This window comes from Dermacentor silvarum, chromosome 1, assembly GCF_013339745.2.
Source record: "Dermacentor silvarum isolate Dsil-2018 chromosome 1, BIME_Dsil_1.4, whole genome shotgun sequence".
Classification (NCBI taxonomy): Eukaryota; Metazoa; Arthropoda; class Arachnida; order Ixodida; family Ixodidae; genus Dermacentor; species Dermacentor silvarum.
In genome coordinates, this window is record NC_051154.1 from 262,594,108 (window position 1) to 262,619,254 (window position 25,147).

The window sequence follows — 25,147 nt, forward strand, 5'->3', positions numbered from 1 at the left end:
ACTTGAGCAGCCTCTTCTCGAAAGACAGATTTGGTCGAGCGAGGTAGCTGGGCATGTCTCGGTCATGCGGCTTCCCTATAATGAATAAAGTTCTAACAATATAAGCAAATCCTATGGTGTATTACTCACTGCCTTTTTGAAAGGAAAGAACCGGATACCGTAAGATCTGAGAGGAAGTTCTTTTTTAATAGTTATTTGTAAGATGTCCCAAAAATAAAATGCATCACGAGAAAAAATAAAGCAATGTTCAAATGTCCCGGGTTGGTTGCAAAGTCTACAGTGTGCATTCCAGGGTGCATATAACCTTTTTTATGAAGCCATGTTTTAACTGACAGGGTGGAAGTGTACAGCTTAAAAAAAAGTTTTCGTTGCTGGCGTTATACGCTCGATGGTTCTCGTTGACTAAATGTGAGCCGAGTGCGTGAGTCACTGGATACGTCACGACGCAGCCATCTGGCTGACTAACCGTGTGGCCTAGTGCTTGCGTCGTTGTGCACGTGGTGGCACAGCCACTGGGGAGGAGGCGGCGCCACGTCATGAGTGTATAAATTGAGTGTATAAAAGAAAAAGCACAAATGTCCAATTGAACATATCTGAGCAGTCCTTCAAGTTATGAACTCTTCGCTGGCAAATGAGCGCATTGAGATGCTTGGCACGTTTGGATATGGCCTTACTGAGGCGCAGTTATAATGTAAGAGAGAGATTAAAGAGAAACTGAGACATCCACACAAATGTAGCAATTCGCTACTATGGAAACCCTACCGGGTTCCTCGAAAGAATTTCCGCTGAACTATTACATCAAGAGAGAGATTGCGCGGACAAGAAACACGCGGAAAAAAAATTCACCAAAGGGACTATTATGCTTTCGCATTTCCACACGTAAGCAACCTTTAGTGTCTCTGCCGAATTTTTATTCAATTAGACTCCTGTCCGTGGGTGTCGACGCAAGCTAGCGGCTCGGCAGGACGAATACACGGCATTTTGGGCTTCTCGCAGCTGCACCATCCGTCGACCGCGGTACGAAGCGGCCACCACTTGGTGCCATATTCCTCCACGAACAACAAACAGTCGGGGGATATCTGGGTGATGCAAGGTCTCCACATGGTGAGCGCCACCTACAGGTCCACAAAGAAATGGTGAAAATTCTTCTGCATGCAAGTTTTGGAACGTATGTCAATGCGCCACACGTCGGCCTATGAGCGAAATAAATTTTCCTCCTGGCAATAGAGCGCACAACTGTACCTGCACCGTCAGCAGCGGTATATATATACATATGTACTGCTCGTATGCACGGCTGTCTATGCCAACGTCGATTTGTGTGTTTTTCAAACTTTTTAAAATGTAAGCTTTCCTTGGCGAGCTTCCAAGCTCTGTCACGTGAAAAGTGTAATGCCTTGTACCTGCACAAAAATGTGTAATTTGCAAAGTTAGGACATTTATTCATTATGATATTGTAAATGTAGATTATTGGTAGCTTTTAACAATTTCAAGCAAGAAATAAAATAGAAAGACAATACCCATAGAGATACATAGCCCTCCTTAGAAAATGCATGGGAAGATTATAGTAGGGGTGTGCCAACAAAAGTTGTAAAGTTGCAAACAATTGTAAAGAAACGCAAAGAGTGCTCTTCTGTTCAAACAATTCCCATTAATTTATCTTTCTTGGAAGTAAATCTTTTTTGCTGCACCTAATACTGCACTTGTCATACACAGCAACGCAACCACATCGTGCGAAATAAGAGGATAAGTAAAAAATGTCGCAGTTTCATCCGAAAGGCGAAGCATCAATTGCGATAGCAAATTAGTAGAGAGCTATACGGAGGGAGGATAGTAGTTTTATCAGCTGTATAAACTTGGACATGCAGCAACACCAGCAACGCGCAGGACTGTTGTCAACGCCGGCGGCGTTTTGACCGCGTTCCCACCGAACGAGGGGGGGGGGGGGAGAGGTTACTCATCGAGCAGCGTTGGAAGTCTTTACCACCTTCTTGCCTCGCAACGTTTTTATATAACTACGCATTTGGTGCCGCAGCTAAACGTCGCCTCCCCTCCCTCCCTCCTGTTCCTCCACGGCCTTTCGCGCGACGGCAGAAGTCGCGTTTGCTCTCTCTCTCTCTCTCTCTCTATATATATATATATATATATATATATATATATATATATATGCTGTATGTGCGAGTGAAAGCGCGCGAGGGAAGCGCGCTTCCCTCGCTCGCTTTCACTCACACATACAGCATACAGTGCGCGGCAACGATTTCATCGCCGTTGACGTCATACGGAATCTCACGGTGACGGCGACGCCGACGGCAGAAATCCGCTTTGAGTGTCCATATGATTGCTATCGCAATAATACGATAATTGTCAACTGTAAGCCCTTGCTTAAGTAATATTGTGTAGACACACTTTTCCGTTCGGCCCTCAGATGCTTTCCCACAAGGTAAAGGCAATCTATAAACAAGAAGCTTCGAGCAAGAAACCAACACTTTTGTATTTTAGTACATCCTACTGATGTTGCGCAATCTTTATAACCGAGCTTGCATATCTTGGCCAACTTTTCTAGCGTTGGAAAGAAGACATGGAGGTTTGCTCTTTGCGTGATCTTCTTCAAATTATGGGATTTAAGTGTGATGACATGAATAAGCTCCACGTTTACTTGATCAGGATTTAAAACTCTGTTAAACTGAATATCTTCACTTGATATTAAGCAATACGAAGGCAGCGAAAGAGTATTCACCCTGAAATACTTATATAAACAGTGAGAAGGTTAAATACTGATTCATTCGCCACAGTGACTCGGTTGCGATGGCTTCCTGCTACTCAGCTTTACCTCGAGAGTTCGATTTCTGTTCTGTGCCGAGATTGAGGTGCCCGTGAAAGAATCCCAGGTGACCTACATTAATTGGAAACCATCCACAGCAGCGTCACCTTTGTCTTGCTTTCGGAGCAAAACTCCATCACTTTTACTAAAACTATTCCTTAAAAGTTGCTGTGGAGTTGTTAACTTAGCTATGTTCATTATGGGCGACATTGGCGGCTTAAGTTTGACAATATTACGTCAAAAATTAACAATATCTTCGCGCATTTTGAGCGCGGTGACATCACGTAGGGGGATTGGCAGCTAAGAAATTTCATTGGGAGACGACTTTCGCGACCTTTATCGCATTGTTTCTTTTTTTTTAGAACATGGATATGAGTGATAAATAGCGTAACAAAGGTTTCTATAAAAATGACTACACCGTACCTTGGCGTTGAGCTAAAAAGAGAAGGAAGAGATGTACATTGATTTGTCAAGTCATCACTCGTGTGCCTTCAAAGAGTCTTTTAGCTTTACTTAATCACTCTTTTTCTTTCTAAACCTCAATTAAGCCGTATTTGCGGCACCTCCCGTGGGCACATATACCACAGTTCCCTCTAGTAATTTATATATGTAACTACAGGAACGGCGGCATTCAACGATGACGTTATACTCAGTGCGCACGGACCTGTTATCTAAGAGGAGTTCCGGCCTCGATATTGCTATCTAGTGAAATCACATACGGTGAAGGTTACTGTGAGAGTAACAAAGTCTGATGATAACTTTTGAAGCAAACAGCCTTCCGCGACTACCCTGGAAGCTTTCTTAATCTGACTGAGTGACGTCATCGCTTATTTTTCATTTTATTTTTTTGACTGCAGAAACGACGAAGCATGCCACGGAGAAATGGGAAGCCTCGTTTCTCAAGCGGTGACATCACTCAGTCAGATTAAAGGCCCGACCACATTCAGCGTTTTCCCAACGTTTTCTGGCGTTTCTTAATTTCAGGCGTTTCTTAATTTCACGATTCTTAATTAAGTTAGTAAGCCAATGTGATCAAGTTTATACAGCCGATAAAACTACTATCCCTACTCCGAATAGCTCTCTACTGATTTGCTATCGAAATCGATGCTACGCCTTTCGGGCGAAACTGCGACATTTTTTTTTCTTTTATCGTTATTACGTGTATTCTGTTTTCGTCCAGTACACTTAGTGCGTCATCGCACGAATTTCGAATCTTAAAGGTCTGTACGCCACGTGGTGTAAAAGCTGTGAACCAAAGGCGATCTGTCCGTAATTGCTGGTGTTGCGCCTGGTACTGAAAGTACAGAACGCGTGCATTTTTGACATTCTCCACATAAACTGGCCGATAAGCAAGAATACTTCAAGTCCGGTATTTCTGTATTTCTGGTTTAAATGTTTTATTCCTCGGATTCCTGTTTACTTGGAACATGCGAAGGAGTATGAAACAAATGAAAAAAGTAATATTCGCTTGCTAAATTTTATTTTTGACTAAACAACTGATAACCGAGCTAGTTCGTAATAATCTGTTACTGACTAGCCGATTACAAAATGATGGTAGTGCCCATCTCGCGATGTATATTTTTATGCTGTTCAAGGGCGTTGAAATTTGCTTACAGTACCATAAAAGTATTATTTAGACCGGGTTTTTCTCTAAGTTGCTAGCGTCAGTATCTTAATCAGAGCGCGGTAAGAACACCCGTGTGCTTCTTGCTTTTGAAATAAATGGTGGAACCGTCATTTAGCGAGTTGATGCAATGCAAACGCAGGGCCGCGGTATTTTCCTTAATGGCTCGGTACGGACAGACACCTCGAGAGGGTCGGCCCTGTTGACCCCTTACATACCGCCGTATAATCCCGTGGGTCGGATAGAGGGAGGACGGTTTCAGTTTGAGAGAAGATATATTTTTCAGATAGTATATATACGGAAACTCCGGGCGTGTTTGGACCGTTGTCACCAACGCCATCGTGCTGCTCCGGTATGGACTGTGCATGCACGACCCGAGCGTGGAGGCTTAGAAGGTCTGCAGAGAGATACGCGTAGTATTTGGCTGCAGCAGCACCCGCCGTGGTTGCTTAGTGGCTATGGTGTGGGGCAGCTAAGCACGAGGTCGCGGGATAGAATCCCGGCCACAGCGGCTGCATTTAGATGGGGCCGAAATGCGAAAACGGCCATCTACTTGGATTTAGGTGCACGTTAAAGAACCTCAGGTGGTCCAAATTATTCCGGCGTGCCTCATAATCACTACCGCGTGCCTCATATTCTTATCGTTGTTTTCGCACGTAAAACTCAATAATATTTTTTTTGGCTGCAGAAGCGACGAAGAATGCCGTGGAGAAATTGGAACCCTCGTTTCCTAAGACCTCCGGCCTCGATATCGCTATCTATTGTGACATCACATACGGTAGAGGTTACTTTGCGAGTAACAAAGTATGATGATAACTTTTGAAGCAAACAGCCTTCTGCGACTACCGTGGACGCTTTCTTAAGCCCGGCCCACATTCAGCGTTTTCACCGGCGTCTCCGGCGTCTCTCTCGGCGTCGTTGCATCAACGGCGCCGGAGAGGTCACCCAGCCACATGAGACGCACGCAAACAGCGCCAGTCCAGCGTCGCACAATGTGACCAGACAGATTTAACCAGAAGCAGTGTGCAATGTCATTCAAGTGAACTATGAGAAATGTTCCCGATTAAGGTTTTTAAGCCCTGTTTATAGTTCTGCGGCACACACGCACACACACACACAAAAAAAAAAACAATCACGGCAGCGCGCTCGAAGGTACGAGCGGCTGGTTTCTCAGACGGCGCCGCCTCGCCGATGAGACACTGGCGCCACATGGTGGCACGCACGCGAATTGGTTGCTGCGGATGTCGCTTGCAAAAGTTGCCAGCAGTGCGGCCGCGGCCACGCGCTGATTGGCCCGCGCCACGTCGGCGCTCATCGAGCCGCTTCTGGCGGCGGCGCCGGCGCAGAGATCTCTGGTGTGCCTAGAGCACGACGTTTCGGCTTGGCGCCTCCCTCGGCGTCGACGCTGAGCGACGCCAGGTCGATTATGCGACTGCATATCCTGAAACATGCGCCCATCACCGCCATTTAGCAAGCTTACATTGTTCGTGGAGAATCAGCTTTCGAGAACGGAAGCGACAAAAGGGCATTTTTGCTTTTATACGACGCCCGGTGAAGCCGCAGGACAATTCGGTTGGACAAAACGTTGGACGATGATAAGTTAGACGGAAAGGGAGGGAAGGGGGCGCCGCCGCTCTTTCGAGATTCTGCGGCCACTTTCTCGAAGCGGGACTGTGAGTCCCTAAGCGCCTATCAATTGCAGCAAAATTCTGATTTACAGTCGGCTAGCCGGCCGCTCGTCTTATACACGTGGTCATACGCGGTTATCAGATCCGCCATTCCCGATTCGCACTCAGCCATGCTCGACGGTGAAAGCTGTTGGCATAGTCCTGTTTTTATTGCGATGGAAATGATATGGACACTTCTACCGGATTTCTGCCGTCGGCGTCGCCGTGAGGTTCCGTATAGATTTCAAGGGCGATAAAATCGTCGCCGCTCGCCGTATGCGCGAGCGAAAGCGCGCGGGGGACACGCGCTATCACGGAGGGCGAAGCCCCCCCCCCACGCTCTATCACGGAGAGCGAACGCTCGGCGGAAAGCAAACGTGACCGTCGCGCGAAAGACCGTGGGGGTATGGGAAGGAGGAAGGGAGGCGGAGTGGCGCTGTGCCCCGGCACCAAAGGCGTATCTTGCCACTCAATCTCCCACGCGAACGCAACAAAGCGGGAGGAGGTGGGGAGGGGGGGCAGCTTCTACTCTGCCAACCACTTCTCTGCCCTTTGCCCGGCGGTGCTGGTCGCCCGCACCGTCTCTTATCTCCACACGGCTCTGACCTTTGTATGCGCTGTGCATTCGCCGCTCAGTTTCCATTGAAGCGATAGACGGCGCGAACCTCCACTTGCTGCCTGCGCTTTGACAATCGTTGGCTGCGGTCATTCAGTGTGATCTATTCATGTTTGCTTGTGCGCCCTGACACCACGATTCTTAATTAAGTTAGTAAGCCAATGTGACCAAGTTTATGCAGCCGCTAAAACTACTATCCCTACTCCGAATAGTTCTCTACTGATTTGCTATCGCAATCGATGCTTCGCCTTCCGGGCGCCTACTGCGACTTTTTTTCTTTTATCGTTATTATGTGTATTCTGTTTTCGTCCAGTACACTTCGTGCGTCATCGCGCGAATTTCGAATCTTAAAGGACCGTACGCCACGTGGTGTAAAAGCTGTGAACTAAAGGCAATCTGTCCGGAATTGCTGGTGTTGCGCCTGGTACTGCAAGTACAGAACGCGTGCATTTTTGACATTCTCCACATAAACTGGCCGATAAGCAAGAATATTTGAAGTCCGGTATTTCTGTATTTCTGGTTTAAATGTTTTATTCCTCGGATTCCTGTTTACTTGGAACATGCGCAGGAGTATGAAACTAATGAAAAAAGTAATATTCGACCTCCCTAATCTAATAATAATAATCGACCTCCCTAATCTAGGTTGGCCTTAGTTTACGAGTCCATTTGCGCATTTGAGTGGAGGTACCTGGTCGCGTTATGTTCACTGCCACAGACAATTATTTTGCTGAAGCGAAAGCCTTAGGTGGCTATATTGGCGGTGCCCTTGGCGGTGACCTTGGCGATAGCGTGCCGTGACGAAAATGGCCAACGCCGCAAAGAGTAAAATCAAGTCAACAAATGCTCGGCTTGACGTCAGTTTTCTCTGGGAGGTTCCTGTAAGCAAAGTTAATTAGTGGCTTTGGAAAGAAAATTTGGCATATTTCAGCCAAACGCCTTTTCTGAGGGCTTGGTAAGCGACTACAGTAAATGCAGAAAATCATCTGTAACTGGTCAATGTTCAAAGACCTGCTTCGCTGCAGGGCGTCAATTAAGGCGCGTTTGTTTGAACAACCTGGAATAGTTCCGTTCTTTTCGCAAGCTGGCATGAAAAGAAGACGTCCGAAGTAATTTATTTCATTATGCACGAGGCATGTTTTGCCGCGCCCTTGCCTCTTAGCTAAGGATTGGTGAAACCGTTATGAAACCGAATATGGACCGATGTACACGACCTTGTTAAAACTCGGGAAGGTCATCGCGTTGGCTCAGTGGCTATAATGGTCTGCTGCTTTGCATGAGGTCGTGGGTTATTACCCACCTATTACGGTCGCTTTTTTTAACGGCAAACTACAGGCACGTGTATGTTTACGTTCTAATGAACATTAAGAAACACATGATCAAGATTATTCCGTACCGACGACTACGGCATCCCCCGTTGCCCTTAGTTCAGATTCGGGTCGTTAATATCAGTCACCGAAAACTACCGATATTTTACGCTGAGCAAACTAGTCAAGCAATTGTTTCTAGCGGTGTCTGTGTTTTTTAGCCATCGCGCAGTCTGGGAAATCAACAGCATGATTAGGTACTTAATACCGGTGTGGCTGAAATTGCTGATCAGGTCGCACCGGCGCTTTTCGAGCTTTCATTTTTTTCAGCAAACTGTATACTAAACCATTCCAATACAAGCAGTATGCACTGGTAATTACGGCATAAACTGTTGCAGTGGTATCGCTAATTGCACCTTAGCTTATGGCCTGAGAGAGTCCATTTTTTTGCGTATGGGCCGACGCAGGGCTGTCGCTTTAAACCCTACTGCGCCTCAACCTGCCATATCAATCGTTGGAGTAAACCTTCTCTGTAATAGCGTTCATGAGCCAACGTTAAAACCCGCCGAGTTCGGCTACGTCATAGTGCACAGCCATCGCTTTAAAATCAACCGCCTATTTAATGTTCGGCGCTAACGTCCGTCACATTCAATTATCCTCACGTTGTAACAGCAGCCCCCGCCACATCTTTGTTGCACTGCACCACCCGTATACTTTAGCCGGCCATATCCTGCAGACTGCACTGTCATTGCTTGAAGCACCTGCTGCGTCATGGCGCGAGGCAAGTTTTCTCCCCCTCGCCACAAACCGGCGTAGTTTCTGCGCACGCCTAACAGTGTCTTTTTCTTTCCACTTAACCACTACCATTAGCAACATCTAGGTTAAAAATTAAATTCTGGGGTTTTTCGTACCAAAACCACAATCTGATTATGAGGCACGCCGTTTTTTTCGACCACCTGGGGTTCTATTTCGACCACCTGGGGTTCTATAACGTGCACCGAAATCTAAGTACACGGATGTTTTCGCATTTTGCCCCCATTGAAATGTGGCCGCCGTGGCCGGGATTCCATCCCGCGACCTCCTGGTCAGCACTCCAACACCATAGCCACTGAGCACCCATGGCGGGTAACATCTAGGTGGCGCTGTTATTAGAACTAGGAATGCCTTCACGGCAACACCTGAAACAAACTGGCAGGCCATTGCTCAACTCTTCGAATCAGCTATGCTGCTTGAAAGTATGAGCACATCGAACGTAACGTATAACTAGTCATCACTAGACACGGCATCATCAATTAAAAATGGTAACCAAAGATACTCATGTAATCACTCTTTATTGATGCCAATGACGACGTGCCCGAATCAAGGCTACCCCTGTCAAAGTAAACAAAGTGATTTGTGATCGCAAGTGACTTGCTTCTACCATCTCCTACTTTTTATTATTGAATCAGTCTTTATATGACTTTTCGTTTGATATCCATTCAGCTATACTGTGTAAAATGCGAGATCATTAACTGCGCATATAACTAGTAATCACTAATAACTGAGCGTAATCGGTCAGCAGTGGTAACCAAATATATGACTAATTTAATGACTTTTGGATTGATATCAACGACGACGTACATGAATAAAGGCTACCGCTTTCACATTAAGTAAAGTTATCCGTGATCACTAGTAACTCAGTCCTGCCACTCCTAGTTATAATAATTGAGTCACTGTTTGAATGACTTTTCATTTGATATCCATGACGCAATGCTTTATAAAAGGTTATCAGTTATTAATATAAGCAAGATGCTCATTATCTTAAAGTGCGAATGGCCCCAATGACAACGTGCACGGATCAAATCAACTGACGTACCACTAAAATAACCGATTCATTATCACCACTCACTTCATCATACATGTTCCCAGCTGGCCTCATTGTTATATTACTTGTTTTATATTTCATTTAATATCCATTAAATTGCAAGTGTGTAAAACCGAGAGAACTAAACACAGTATGTCAGTAACTAGTGCTCACTAGTTACTATAGTTCTATTAATTAGCTCATTGTGTAATTACGTATTCATTTGGTCAATAATTCAGTGTTATTGCTGATGGGTATTCATTGGTTAGGCTTGAACGTAATGTTTATCTTCATAAATACCACATAAAACATTTTAACATGCGCTGTAAATTGACAATATATAGCGTGCATAGCCGGGCTTAATGCTTGGATGTCATTCCATAAAGCCAATCGGTCCACTATTTATTGCAGAATTGGGCAGTGTCATCTTTGTTTGTACATATGGGCACGAATGTGCATCATAGCTGCGCATTCGAGTCCATGAGTTTTAACATTGTCGACGAGCTCTTTCCCTTCAATAGAAGGACAGACGAATATTTTGCCCCTTCGTCGCAAAGTAGCTGAACAAAAGCGTCCCAGGGAAAAAATTCAGCTAGCGGAATAAAACCAAACTTGACCTAAATATCGAGGGAGACATCGAGTATATGCCACCAAAGTGTAATTAGCGGATGAGTTCTCGCTGGGCTGCAATCAATTAAAAAATCACCCCATGCATTTTAAATGGGCCTACAAAAGCATCCCAGGAAAAAAATCCAGCCATTGAAATGCTGTAAACGAGACGCCACAAATAGCGTGAGACCGTTGTCACGAATAAGTGCCTAAAGTGCAATTCGCGAAAAATGAGGCATTGCTAGTAATCGATTTTTCAAAAATGATTCCCGTAGAGTTACACCGACCGCATCGGCCCAGGGTCGGCTTCGCCGTAGTAGTTGATGTCCCGGATTCCTGGACTTGATACATACGGAGTGTTTCAACTAACTTGTGCCAAATCTTTAAAAAAGTCCACATATACGCTACTAAAATGCAGCCAGCTTAGTATTTTCACTGTCCTCTTGAGCAACCCAATGTAGGTTTTACTGGGACTTTAGATCTTTATTTACCACTCGTTTATTAGCCAGCCTTTATAATTACTTTAAGCACAATATCTTCAGTGCCGAATTTGCAGAGCGTTATTGAGAGGTATACAAATAATTGCTTGCCGATGAAACAGCTGATATTGTTTTAAGTTGTTCGGGGTGCAAAGAAATCACGAGAAATTTCAAAAAAGTATAATTCGACAAAAAGGCGCTTACGCGCAGCGACATTAGTGCCTCAGACAAGCTATTAACGAATGACCCATGGTGCAATATTAGCGGCGCTGACATATGTTGGGCCCTGGCTAACCATATGCGAAAAAGCCCATGTAGCTGGGCGTGGTGTGGCTTACGCTCCTCGAAAAGTTCTAAAGTTAGCGCAACTTCGACATCACCGAGAAGAGGAAGACATTGGCTGCTGGCCATACCACGTTGATCCTTTTTTCCGGCCAAATGATCGTTTGGCCGCTTTGGAACGCTCACGTAAACATTACGCGTTACTGATCACCCAAACTACATTGGCAGGAGCTTCACAGAGTAAAACGTTTTAGTGCGAACACGAAGAAAACATTTATTTGTGGCGACGCTTTGCGCGCATTTGTCTGTAGAGGTCCACGACGTCTGCGCAACCCGAGCTCTTTAATAAGCATTATCATCAGGGGTAACAAACTCGAGCAGTCAGTGCTATTCTCGTGTCCTCTTTTTAGTATTTACTTCGTGCGTTTCTTTCGTTTTCTTTTTAGCCCAAAGTTCAATACACTGTTTCATTATGGAAGCCCCGTTTCATTTGTTCGCTAATTTGCTAGATAGTCATGCTCATGGCGAACAAAATGGAGGAAGAAAAAAAGCTACGAGGCAGCGTCACATAACAACCTTGAGGTCTAATCATGAAAAATTAAATAAAGCGCTATGCATGAGAGGAGACTGTTCTATTTAACATCTCTAAATGCAAGACGTACTAAAGAAGAATGAAGAAAACTTTAAATTGCAAGGTCTCTAAGCTAGACGTTAGGCACGATTTTGCAATGTCAACGCCCTGACAGACCACAAATGTAAGCAGGAAAAGGGACGAGGCGGCCTCGGAGAGAGTTGCCTTGACTATTCATGACGTCATGCTCCCTCCTAAGTTTTTTTCCCTCCTCAACGGTTAACAGTGCCATGGCAAAACCACCATAACCTTCGCATAAGAGGTCTAGGAATGGAATTTATTTCGAAGCAAAAGCCTGATGTGTCGTATATCCAACCTGACATACTTGCAGCGTGGCTGGGTGGCTGGGCTGCCCTCCGGTAGCACGGGAACGCGACTGCTGCTGTGTCAGCGCTGACGTCACTGAAATGAAAAAAAAAATGCAGGAAGAAGACACGTTCCAAGTGGGAAAGCAAAAGGTAACAAGGAGGGAAAAGTGTTTTTCCGAGCTTGAAAGAAGCCCGCGAAGGCACGCCAAGTGCCTCAAGCGGCCAGTCGTGCGGCCATTTGGCGTGTATTCGCGGGCTTCTTTCACACTCGGAAAAACACATTTATGTAGCACGTATTGAGCAACAAAAGCTGTATCGGGAGTTTTCATGTTGCTCTACAACTTTCTCACTGACACTTTGATAGTTAGGACAGTACTTCTCGAGTTATATAATTACGATTAATTAATTAATTAAATCTCAGTAACGAAAAAGTTACTGGCTGCTACTCGACTGTACTGGAAACAATACGCACGAGGTTGGCTTCGCGTATAGCCGTTCCTCTTCTTTTAAATCGTTTTGCGTGATAGCTGGGACACCCTGTATATATATATTCAAATATTGTAGTGGGGAATATGCATGTAGGTGCCGTGGGCACTGCCATCGCTTCGGCGCGAGACCTGAGCTCGAGCTGCGGATGCCAACAGCTCGGACTGTGCCTAAAAAGCCACTTGCGATCCCTCGGACGAGATTCAATAAATCCCCCTTTCATTTGGAGGAAGTGCTGGGTAACTTCGAAAACTGGAACTCCGAAGCCGGACGCTACCCACTGCTACGACCATGCCTGACGACACCGCCCAGGAAGATACTCCTCGGCCTCCAGCGGTCATCGTTTCTGGTCCAGCGTGATCCTGCCGTCTTTAGTGGCACTGATGATCATGACGTGGAGGATTGGTTGTCATCGTACGAGCTGGTAAGCCGGAACAATAAGTGGGACGACGCCACCAAGTTGCACAACGTGTTGTTTTACCTTACCGGCGTCGCGAACCTCTGGTTCCGAAACCACGAACACGATTTCACCACATGGACTGCATTCAAGACCAGTTTTGCAGAAATATTCGGGCGCCCCGCTGTGCGCAAGCTTCGCGCTGAACAACACCTACGTGGGCGCGCACAACATCACGGTGAAACGTTCACCAGCTTTATCGAAGATGTCATTGACCTGTGTAGGCGGCTGAATTCGTCAATGGCAGAACAGGGCAAGATAAAACACATTATAAAAGGCATTGATGAGGACGCCTTTCAAATGTTGTTAGCGAAGGATCCGCGTACCGTGGCTGACGTCATCAACATGTGCCAAAGTTTTGACGAGCTACGGAAACAACGCATCTTAGCTCGACGCCCACCACCCACGAAAGATTCACTAGCAGCATTGGTTATTGGCGACAACCAGACAACATTGCTGACTCAGATAAAAGAATTTGTGCGGGAGGAGGTTGCGCGACAGCTCTCCATTTTGCCGACCACGGAGAAGCCTTCTCACTCTTTGGCTCCAGCGATCCGGCAGATGATTCAAGAGCAAGTGACCGAAGCTCTTCCATCTTCGTCTCAGCCGGCTCCCGTGGCCGCACCTCTTACGTATGCTGAGGCGGCTGCACGGGCTCCTCGCCTTCCGGTGTTCTCTCCTCCGCCTTCAGCGCCTCGCCCGCCGCTGTTCTCTCCTGAGCCTTTGCCTCGGCAGCCGGGGACTCACTTGTTCGGTGCACAACAGCAGGATACAAATCCTTGGCGCACTGCTGATAACCGCCCCATATGCTACGCCTGCTGCACCCCGGGACATGTAGCGCGCTTCTGCCGCCGGCGTTTCCCGGCCTTGATGGGCACCACGCGAGCCCCCAACTACGCATTCCGACCATTTCGTATGCCACAACAGCCGCCACCGGAAGTCTACGTTGCTGATGACGTCCCAGCTCCGGAGTACCAGTCCTTTGGTGCTCGTCGCTCGCCTTCCCCTCGCTGTCGCTCTCTCTCACCTATGCGTCGTCGGCCCAGTGCCAGTACTGAGGCGGAAAACTGATTTCCGCAGTTCCTGGGGCACGAACTGCGTCGTCGTTGGAAAATCGAAGTCCTTGCTTTTCCCCTGCTAACGTTATTGAAGTGTCATTGGATGGCATCAAATCTTTTGCGCTCGTCGATACAGGTGCCGCCATATCCGTGATTAGTGAAAAGCTTTGTCGTTTATTGCGGAAGGTGACCATGACGCCTTCGGTACTATCGCTTCGAACAGCCACCGCTCAACAAGTTCAGCCCGTCGCTATGTGCACTGCCAGGGTGCTGATTCGAGACATTTTGTACTCTATTGAATTCTTTGTGCTAACCTGTTGCTCCCACGATGTGATTCTCGGCTGGGATTTTCTGTCGCGCCATCATGCCGTCATAGACTGTGCACAAGCTGAGGCTCAGTTCTCCGTTCTGTGCGATTTGCCATCTCACGACTTGCAAGTTCCTGATGTTAGCAGGATCTGTGTAGCTTCAGCTACTGGCCTTCCTCCACACAGTGCTGTATTTGTCCCTCTTTCATGCACATCGCTTGCCGACGCGACGGTCTTGTTCACACCCGCTGCCGTCTTCAGTCGCCGCCACCCTATATCGTTGCCTTTCGCCCTCCTCACGGTTCACCATGGTGCTGCGGAAATACTGGTTTCTAACCCAAATTCGCACGCTTTGACTTTGCGCTGTGGCGAGACTATTGGCACCATCAAGACTGTGGACGCTGACGTTATTGTGTCTTTCAATGCTGCAGATGACCAGGCTACAACTAACGTAACAGCACTGACGCCCCATGTGCCATCTGACCGGATCTCACCAGATGTTTTTGTCGCTCTATTGCCGATGACCTCGACCCGACACAACGTGAGCGCCTACTTACCCTTTTAACTGACTTTCACGCCTCTTTTGACTTGAACCAAGCGTCATTAGGCCGCAAAAGTACTGTTTCTCACCACATTGATACGGGGCGACACGCACCATTACGCCAGCGACCGTACCGCGTGTCATCCACCGAGCGTCATGTCATTACTGAGCAAGTTGCGGACATGCTTGAACGTGGTGTTATCAGACCTTCATGTAGACCTTGGTCGTCTCCCGTGGTACTAGTTAAGAAAAAAGATGGGTCGACTCGTTTCTGTGTGGACTATCGTCGCCTTAACAAGATTACACGAAAAGATGTCTACCCTCTACCGCGTATAGATGACGCCCTGGATTGTCTACATGGTGCCGAATTCTTTTCTTCTTTGGACTTGCGATCGGGTTATTGGCAAGTCCCGATGGATGAGTCCGACCGCTCGAAGACAGCTTTCATTACGCCTGACGGCCTGTATGAATTTATGGTGATGCCATTCGGCCTATGCAATGCACCCACGACATTCGAAAGAATGATTGACAATCTTTTGCGAGACCTCAAATGGAAGACGTGTTTGTGTTACTTAGACGACGTAGTAGTTTTCTCCGCTGATTTCACCACTCACCTCACTCGTCTACGCGAAGTTCTGACTTGCCTTGCCACCGCCGGCCTTGAACTTACCTTGAAAAAGTACCGGTGCGCAGCCCGCCAGTTGACCATACTTGGTCACGTCGTTTCCAAAGACGGCATCCGTCCCGACCCTGACAAGCTTCGTGCTGTCGCAGAATTTCCGCGGCCGACTACAGTGAAAGAGCTCAGAAGTTTTGTAGGTCTCTGCTGTTATTTTGGTCGCTTTGTGCGCAATTTTGCCTGCATCGTCGCACCTCTGACGAAGCTCCTGGCTTGGGCCTGGTGACCTTCGTGATTGGACTCCGGCATGTGAACAAGCCTTCATCACTCGGCGTCGTCTACTTACCTCACCGCCCATTCTCCGTCACTACGACCCGAGTGCTCCGACCGAAGTTCACACGGACGCCAGCGGCGTTGGTCTTGGAGCCGTCCTTGCGCAAGGCAAGCCTGGCTTCCCGGAATATGTGGTTGCCTACGCTAGTCGTGCCCTCACAAAGGCAGAAACCAATTATTCTGTCACAGAAAAAGAGTGTTTGGCTATAGTTTGGGCGTTAAGCAAATTTCGCCCTTACTTGTATGGTCATCCTTTTGACGTTGTGACAGACCACCACGCGCTGGGCTGGCTTGCGTCACTGAAAGACCCGTCGGGGCGTCTTGGACGTTGGGCTCTTCGACTCCAGGAATTTGACATTCGCATCATCTATCATTCCGGGATGTCGGATCTATCGCTCTAGGATGTCGCGTCATCTAACATTCTGACGCGGATGCCCTCTCCCGCTCACCCATGCGACCCGACGACATGCCACCCGCATTCAGGGAATGCCCGGTTGCTGCGCTTACTGTTTCTGACATGCCTTCTGAACAGAGAAAGGATCCGTGGATTGCGTCTCTCATTGACATTGTAACTAATTCTTCGTCGGATACATGTCCTCGAGCCCTTCGTCGCCAAGCCACCCATTTTGTGCTGCGGAACGCCATCTTGTACCGCCGGAACTATCAGCCAGACGGTCGCAAATGGCTGCTCGTCATCCGTCGCCCTTGGCATTCCGACATATGCACGTATTTCCACGCCGACCCACAACAAGAACATGCTGGCGTCCTGAAAACGTACGAGCGGCTCCGCCAGCGGTACTACTGGCGAGGCATGTATTCTTATGTGCGCAAATACATTCGGTCATGTGCAGCCTGTCAGCGACGCAAGACAAATCCGCATACGACAGGCCCACTGCAACCTTTACCGTCTCCTGCACGTCCTTTTGACCGAGTCGGGATCGACCTTTATGGGCCCCTTCCATGCTCTGCTAACGGAAGTCGTTGGATAATTGTCGCATTGGACCATCTAACAAGATACGCCGAAACTGCTGCACTTGCTTCGGCTGCTGCTCGCAATGTCGCAGCGTTCCTCTTACGGCATTTCATCTTACGGTAGGGCGCACCGCGAGAGCTGCTCAGTGACCGAGGCCGCGTCTTCTTGTCGGACGTTATTAATGAGCTACTGGCAGCGTGCCGCACTATTCACCGCACCACTACGGCGTATCACCCACAGACTAACGGTCCAACGGAACGGTTCAACCGCACTCTTGGTGCTCACAATGTACGTTGCGTCAGATCATTAGAATTGGGACGACGTCCTCCCTTTAGTGACTTACGCGTACAATACCGCCACTCAGGCTACCACAGGCTTTTCACCATTTTTTTTTCTTTATGGACGAGAACCATCATCTACCCTTCACACCGTACTTCCGTATCACCCGGACGCCTCTGAATTCACCCCGCTTTCAGAAGTTGCTAGACATGCTGAAGAGTGCCGTCAACTGGCTCACTCATTCACGTCGGATACCCAAGGCATCCAAAAAGATCGCCGCGACCACAATCAGCCAAAACAGTCCTTCGCCGTGGATTCTCACGTCTGGCTTCGGCTGCCATTCCAATCTCCAGGCTTTAGCCCAAAGCTTGCTCCAAAATATCAGGGTCCGTACCGGATCGTCGAATGTACATCGCCTGTCAACTATGTGGTCGAACCGGTGACACCATCTTCGGACAAGCGCCGCCGTGGCCGCGAGACGGTTCACACCAGCCGCCTGAAGCCGTACCACGACCCCCTCGTCGTGTCATCACCTTAGGTCGCCAGGATGGCTCACCTTTGCAGCGGGGGCAATTGTAGTGGGGAATATGCATGTAGGCGCCGTGGGCACTGCCATCGCTTCGGCGCGAGACCCGAGCTCGAGCTGCGGATGCCAACAGCTAGGACTGTGCCTAAAAAGCCACTTGCGATCCCTCGGACGAGTTTCAATAAATCCCCCTTTCAATATATATATATATTGTACCGGAGCACATCGGCACCAGCTCTGTGCCAGCCAGTGTGTGGAAGAAGACGTTGACGATCGTGTGGTTCGCGCTAGGTCGGTTTTCAACGATCCGGCTTGTTAAACCGCTTTATCAAGTCTACCTGCAAAATACTCTTGTTGCATTTGGTGGAGGTGCTGGGTCGTCCCCTTCAGCGTCCTGGAACTCCGCAGCCGTACGCTACCATCTGCCTTCACAATGCCCGAGGACGCCGGACCCTCGCGAGCTTCTCCCGCTCCCACACCGGTCGTGTGCTCCGGGGTGCTTCATCTGCGTGATCCTCCAGTCTTCAGTGGCACTGACGATCACGACGTGGAAGACTGGCTGGCCGAGTATGAACGTGTTAGTGCACACAACAAGTGGGATGACCGCAACAAGTTGACTCACGCCATCTTTTATTTTAGCGGCGTGGCCCATCTGTGGTTCAAGAACCACGAGGCTGACTTTACCACCTGGTCAGCTTTCAAAGAGACCCTCGTTTCGTTTTTCGGTCGGCCAGCGGTGCGCAAGCTTCGCGCTGAACACAGCCTCCGCGGACGATCTCAACAAATTGGTGAGACCTTCACAAGCTACATTGAGGATGTCATCGGCCTCTGTAGGCGAGTGATGTCGGAACCTGACCGGAACCTGATGTCGAACCGGAACCTGAACCAGGCATGTCGGAACCTGACCGAATCAAACACATCATGAAAGGCATCGACGATGACGCTTTTCACATGCTCGTGGCCAAAAACCCACAGAGCGTTACTGAAGTCATTGAACTTTGCCAAAGTTTTGACGAGCTGCGTAAACAGCGCATCTCCACACGTCGCCCTGGAATGCAAACGGCTGACCTTTCAGCTTTGGCTCCCAGCAGCGCTGGTTTTGATTACACCTCGTTGCTGCCTCAAATTCAGCAATACGTACGTGAGGAAGTTGCACGTCAGCTCTCTCTTGTGGCATCGGTCATTGAGCCTCTCCCCCCACTGGACCAGTCGCTTCGTCGGGTTATCCAGACGCAAGTTGCTGAGGCCCTCCCGTCCCCCGCTTCGCCGCCGCACGTTACGGCGCCGCTAACTTATGCTGAGGCCCTTACACGATCTCATGCCCCACCGACGCCAGTCCCATCCAGCCCAGCCACCAACTTCTACACTCCGCCAAGTCCGGTACGGCCGGTTTACGTACCGTTTACGCATCTGAGACCACCTCTAAACCCCTGGCGCACTCCGGACAACCGGCCAGTGTGCTACGCTTGCGGTATTCCGGGACATGTTGCGCGCTTCTGTCGCCGCCGCGGACTCTATTTTCACGATGGCGCTCCCAACCTTAGCCATGTCCCTCAGCAAGCTACACACCGTCTTACATCTGACGCCACGGACTCGTATTCACGTCGCCCCGCCTTCAATTCACGCCGACCTCCTTCTCCCCGCCGCCGCTCCCTTTCCCCCATGCTTCGCTGTTCCAACCATGACCAGGAGGAAAACTAACAGCCGCAGTTCCTGAGGCAAGAACTGTGCCGTCGTCGAAATTTGCAAGGCCTCTTCTTTCGCCGCCTAACGAGATTGTAGTGTTTATAGACGGTGTCGCGACGAACGCTCTTGTCGACACAGGAGCAGCTGTTTGTGTGATTAGTGAGATTCTCTGCCGCAAACTGAACAAAGTGACGACTCCGCTTTTTGATATTTCGCTACGCACAGCGAGCTCGCAGCACGTCAAGCCTTCGGCCACCTGCACCGCTCGTGTTTTAATTCAAGATGCGCTCTACATTGTCGAATTTGTCGTCCTTTCTCATGCATCGCACGCCGTTATCCTGGGCTGGGACTTCCTTTCCGCGCATCATGCAGTGGTCGACTGCGCACGTGCACAACTCGCCTTGTCTCCGTTCTGTACCGCAACCGACGATGACCCTCGCCCGTCTGCTAAAGTGGTTGTCGCTGCTGACGTCATCATCCCTGCCTTCTCTGTCGCCTTAGTGTCCGTCACCTGTGACGCTGTCCCCAATTCAACTGCACTTTTTGTACCGTCTGAGGAATGTGCGCGTCGCCGGAACGTTGTCCTACCGTTCGAAGTCGTCTCACTTGATGATGATTCCAGTGCAGTTTATGCGTGTAATCCATTTCCCTGCCCTTCAACTCTATTACATGGCGAATTTGTTGGGCGTCTCGACACTTTTGATGCCATCTTTCCGTTTGATGCGCCTTGCGATACGACACCACTGCCTATCGATGCCGTCACTTCTGCCGCCGCTCCCGCCTCACCAGACCACAACGTCTTGTTGCGCAGCGTCGATAACGCTCTCCCGCAAGCTCAGCGCAATCAGCTCGTTCAACTCCTTGACCGTTTTCGGACCTCTTTCGAGCTCGGCCAACCTTGTTTGGGGCGCACGTCAGCGGTTGTTCACCATATTGACACCGGTCACCATGCTCCACTGCGTCAGCGTCCCTACCGAGTGTCACAATCCGAACGCAGCGTCATCAGTGAACAAGTCGATGACATGCTGCAACGCGGCATGATCCAGCAGTCACGCAGTCCTTGGGCTTCTCCAGTCTATTGGTGCGGAAAAAGGACGGCTCAATCAGATTTTGCGTGGATTACCGCCGACTAAACAAGATCACACGTAAGGATGTTTATCCTCTACCACGAATAGACGATGCTCTCGATTGTCTACAAGGTGCCGAATTTTTTTCTTCCCTGGATCTTCACTCTGGATACTGGCAAGTGCCGATGGCTGCAGCGGACCGTCCAAAAATGGCTTTTGTGACCCCTGACGGGTTCTACGAATTTAATGTGATGCCCTTCGGCCTGTGTAACGCGCCTGCGACTTTCGAGAGGATGATGGATTCTATCCTCTAGGGACTTAAGTGGCATACCTGTCTTTGCTACTTAGACGACATAGTTGTCTTTTCTCCCAATTTTGCATCTCATCTCGATCGCCTCGAGCAAGTTCTTGAGTGTCTCACGGCCGCTGGTTTGCAATAAACTTGAAGAAATGCCATTTGACAGCTTACGATTCTAGGCCACGTCGTTTCACAAGAGGGAATCCTACCAGACCCCGCCAAACTGCGAGCCGTTGCCGAGTTTCCCAAGTCAGCCACTCCGTAGCTTCATCGGCTCCGTAGCTTCATCGGCTATATATAATTATATATATATATATATATATATATGCACTTTGCGCACCATTTATATATAATGCACTTTGCGGAGAAATGCATTGGCGTACCAGTTAGGTTCTAAACAAAACGTCGCTTTATGCATTGAAGCACAAAATTAACTCGGAACGCCAATGCATATCTCCGCAAAGTTCAGGAATTATTATCTCGAAACTGGTGTCATCCTGATAATTCGTTCCAAGTGGATCCGCCTTGTGAACGCCATGGCTACAATTTGTAAATTGCAATATGGGCCATCAGGTAATTATATAAATTTTAATAAGTGAATTTTTGTTAATTAGTCCATTATTAATTTCAATTTTTTCTGCAAGTAATGCCCGCCTCTTCGAGTAGACCAGCTCATTAACTAGAATTGGGCTATCTGCCACAGGCAACCTTAAATAAAATTTGAAAGTGTTCGCTGAAACACCCTGTATATATATATATATATATATATCCACATTCCGTAATGCGTAGCTGAACCGTAGTTACCGTAGGCTACGCGGTGTACCTACCGCGGAAAGGGAGACATCTGCCTGTTATCAGGGAGCGGAGTGTACAGATAATACCGAGATGGGAAGCAAATAGATGCGAAGCAAATCAGGGAAAACTATTGTAATGCGTTCGCATTCTTAGGATAGTTCACGCACTTTCTCGGGGACAACTACTATCTATGTTTGTATCTATCTATATGTTGGAATGCAGCCGTTTTACTGCCAACCTGAGACACTGCGTATATAGTCCGTGGCCAAATGGGCAGCGCATCGGTCTGCTGTGCTGAGCTAACAGAGTTCGAAACCAACTTGGGTCACTGATTAGGTGGCAATGCTCTCATATGTGCCACTATTCAACAAACCACTTTTTACGCTGACATCATCGCTGTGAATGCGGGACTGGGTAGGTATACCGCTCTTAAAAGAAGCTGTGATGCCCACTTGGCGCAATGGGTAGTTGCCACTGGGTCTGTGCTGGTCTTCAAGGAACCTGTTTGATGCCGACTCGGGCCACTGATTATGCGCCAGCAGGTGTGTGGCACCGAATGTCTTTGCCGCCAACCAGGGTAACTAGGTCTGTGCCACGGGGAATGTGCTACTCTACAATGACGAAAAAGATCCCTTCAATTTTGCGGATGCTGAGTGTACGATCCCTCGGACGTCGCGATCCCACGAGCCGTGGACGTCGCGCGACCAAGTTGGTCACACGTAATCAACTTGGTCGCGCGACGTCCGCGGCTCGTGGGTGCGAACGCCACCGATGAGAGCAGACTCACCAGTTCCGTGGCCACACTCGCCTGGAAACCTGCCGCCATGCTCCGCGCCACTCCCTCCAACACTGCGATCCTGCAAACACGCCGCAGGTGCTTGTCTAAACGACGATAGAAGCAATACACACTACCGATAAGTTGAGCATAATTTATGCAACTGTACAATTGCGCTCGTCAACGCTTGCAAGAATCAATAGGAAAGAATTTCGTCGTCCCGTCTTCAGACGTGAACCTACGTCTGAAGCGTTCCCCAAGGACAGCAAACCGACGCATTAGCAGGCTGCGCCACAAATTCGCTTGGCATCTGCCGCATTTCAATGAACGCATTTAATGCCAGCGCTTCAGCGAGCTGCCCCAAGAATGCACAGGGTATGCGCCGCTCTTTAATGAATCCTCTCGGCAACTTATGTCACTATGTGCCACGGAGTGTGCGAGGGAACAATTCTCAGCATTTGCAGGCACCGGCGCACCACGCTTCTCGTCTCAGAGGCCACGCGCGGACTTCTAGGTAATGCCACTAGATAGTGCAGCGTGTCCAGAAAGAATCGCGAGAGAGGATCGCGGCTGCCGCATGCGCGTTTCTCAGCGTTCGCACGCACCAGCGTGCCATGCATTTCAGAGGCCCCGCGCAGGCTTCGCGGTCGCTGCGATAGATGACGCCGTGTTCCTCGAGAAGCGCGGAATAGAAATCCCGCTGCCGTACAAGCCTCATAAATAACCCGTTTCAACGGTGGCCATACGCGGTGCCGTTATATAGATTCAAATCCAGGGGCGGTTCACCTCACCCGGCAAGAAGCCAACCGAGAAGACGCACCCTATCTGGGAGGAAAATGTGTAGAAAGCTTCGCTTCGCGAAATGAATTATGAACTTCAAATTGTATATTTTTTTGGAGTAATAGTTAGGTAACGTTCATTTCTTCACAGCGTAATTCCGTACAAAACTGGCAAGTGGCTCAGCTGTAGTACAGATGGGGATACATAGAAGCCGATATTCTTGATATGAGTGCTGTCCTTTGTATGATCTATTGGGCAGGACAGCAGCGGCAGCCGCGGTCAGCCAGGTCCAGGATGGTTCGTGTAGAAAGCATCGCTTTGAAAGTGTGTTTGGAACAGTTCCGTTTAAATACGATGAACGAGAATATACACAATAAAGGGCAGTAGATATTACAACAAAACTGCTTAGTACGATGATAAACTCGTGCATTGGCAACGATCACATATGTGTTGCCTTTGTCGGAATGCAACACTTCTCCATAAGCGAACTCTCTGCTCCGACAAGCGGGACAAAGTTGCACCGCACCATGGCGGCATTCACAGCGGCGATATAGGTCGCGCCACTGACGCTTACTGGCGATTAGGCAGCGACTCACGCGTCAGCCGCTGTTCACACTGGCAAGGACAAACTGCTTGCAGCTACATCGAAGTGTTCAGTGACTTCTGCCGTTCACGTCAGCTCGCGAAACCATGGCCCCGCCAAATAAACCATAAGCGTATTCCAACATCCGGTTCTGCTGATCAGTTCAGCAGCTTTGGAACTCAACGTCACCAAGCTGAAAAAAATCGCGCAGCGAGCGCCTGAGCGAAACACGCTCGCTATCTGTCAACGTGATTATGTGTGACCAACTTGGTCGCGCGACGTCCGCGGCTCGTGGTTGCGAACGCCACCGATGAGAGCAGACTCACCAGTTCCGTGGCCACACTCGCCTGGAAACCTGCCGCCATGCTCCGCGCCACTCCCTCCAACACTGCGATCCTGCAAACACGCCGCAGGTGCTTGTCTAAACGACGATAGAAGCAATACACACTACCGATAAGTTGAGCATAATTTACGCAACAGTGAAATTGCGCTCGTCAATGCTTGCAAGAATCAATAGGAAAGAATTTCGTCGTCCCGTCTTCATACGTGAACCCACGTCTGAAGCGTTCCCCAAGGACAGCAAACAGACGCATTAGCAGGCTGCGCCACAAATTCGCTTGGTATCTGCCGCATTTCAATGAACGCATTTCATGCCAACGCTTCAGCGAGCTGCCCCAAGAATGCACAGGGTATGCGCCGCTCTTTAATGAACCTCTCGGCAACTTGTGTCACTATGTGCCACGGAGTGTGCGAGGCAACAATTCTCAGCATTTGCAGGCACCGGCGCACCACGCTTCTCGTCTCAGAGGCCACGCGCGGACTTCTAGGTAATGCCACTAGATAGCGCAGTGTGTCCAGAAAGAATCGCGAGAGAGGATCGCGGCTGCCGCATGCGCGTTTCTCAGCGTTCGCACGCACCAGCGTGCCATGCATTTCAGAGGCCACGCGCAGGCTTCGCGGTCGCGGCGATAGGTGGCGCCATGTTCCTCGAGAAGCGCGGAATAGAAATCCCGCTGCCGTACAAGCCTCATAAATAACCCGTTTCAACGGTGACCATACGCGGTGCCGTTATATAGATTCAAATCCAGGGGCGGTTCACCTCACCCGGCAAGAAGCCAACCGAGAAGACGCACCCTATCTGGGAGGAAAATGTGTAGAAAGCTTCGCTTTGCGAAATGAATTATGAACTTCAAATTGTATATTTTTTGGAGTAATAGTTAGGTAACGTTCATTTCTTCACAGCGTAATTCCGTACAAAACTGGCAAGTGGCTCAGCTGTAGTACAGATGGGGATACATAGAAGCCGATATTCTTGATATGAGTGCTGTCCTTTGTATGATCTATTGGGCAGGACAGCAGCGGCAGCCGCGGTCAGCCAGGTCCAGGATGGTTCGTGTAGAAA

The 25,147-nt window shown here is 48.9% G+C and overlaps 1 protein-coding gene across 8 annotated transcripts in view; it reads right to left on the bottom strand.

The window, feature by feature from the left end:
• Positions 1 to 905: 905 nt before the first annotated feature.
• Positions 906 to 25,147, bottom strand: part of LOC119437114 (uncharacterized) — a 39,951-nt gene continuing 15,709 nt past the window's right edge. For all 8 annotated transcript variants that reach the window (XM_049660296.1, XM_049660295.1, XM_049660294.1 and 5 more), the window contains 4 exons: positions 24,072 to 24,141; positions 22,395 to 22,464; positions 12,199 to 12,275; positions 906 to 1,115 (listed from right to left, as the gene is read on the bottom strand). In XM_049660296.1, coding sequence (XP_049516253.1) covers positions 915 to 1,115; positions 12,199 to 12,275; positions 22,395 to 22,464; positions 24,072 to 24,141 — 418 coding nt within the window. In that variant the 3' untranslated portion in view covers positions 906 to 914. The remainder of the gene's footprint in view (positions 1,116 to 12,198; positions 12,276 to 22,394; positions 22,465 to 24,071; positions 24,142 to 25,147) is intronic.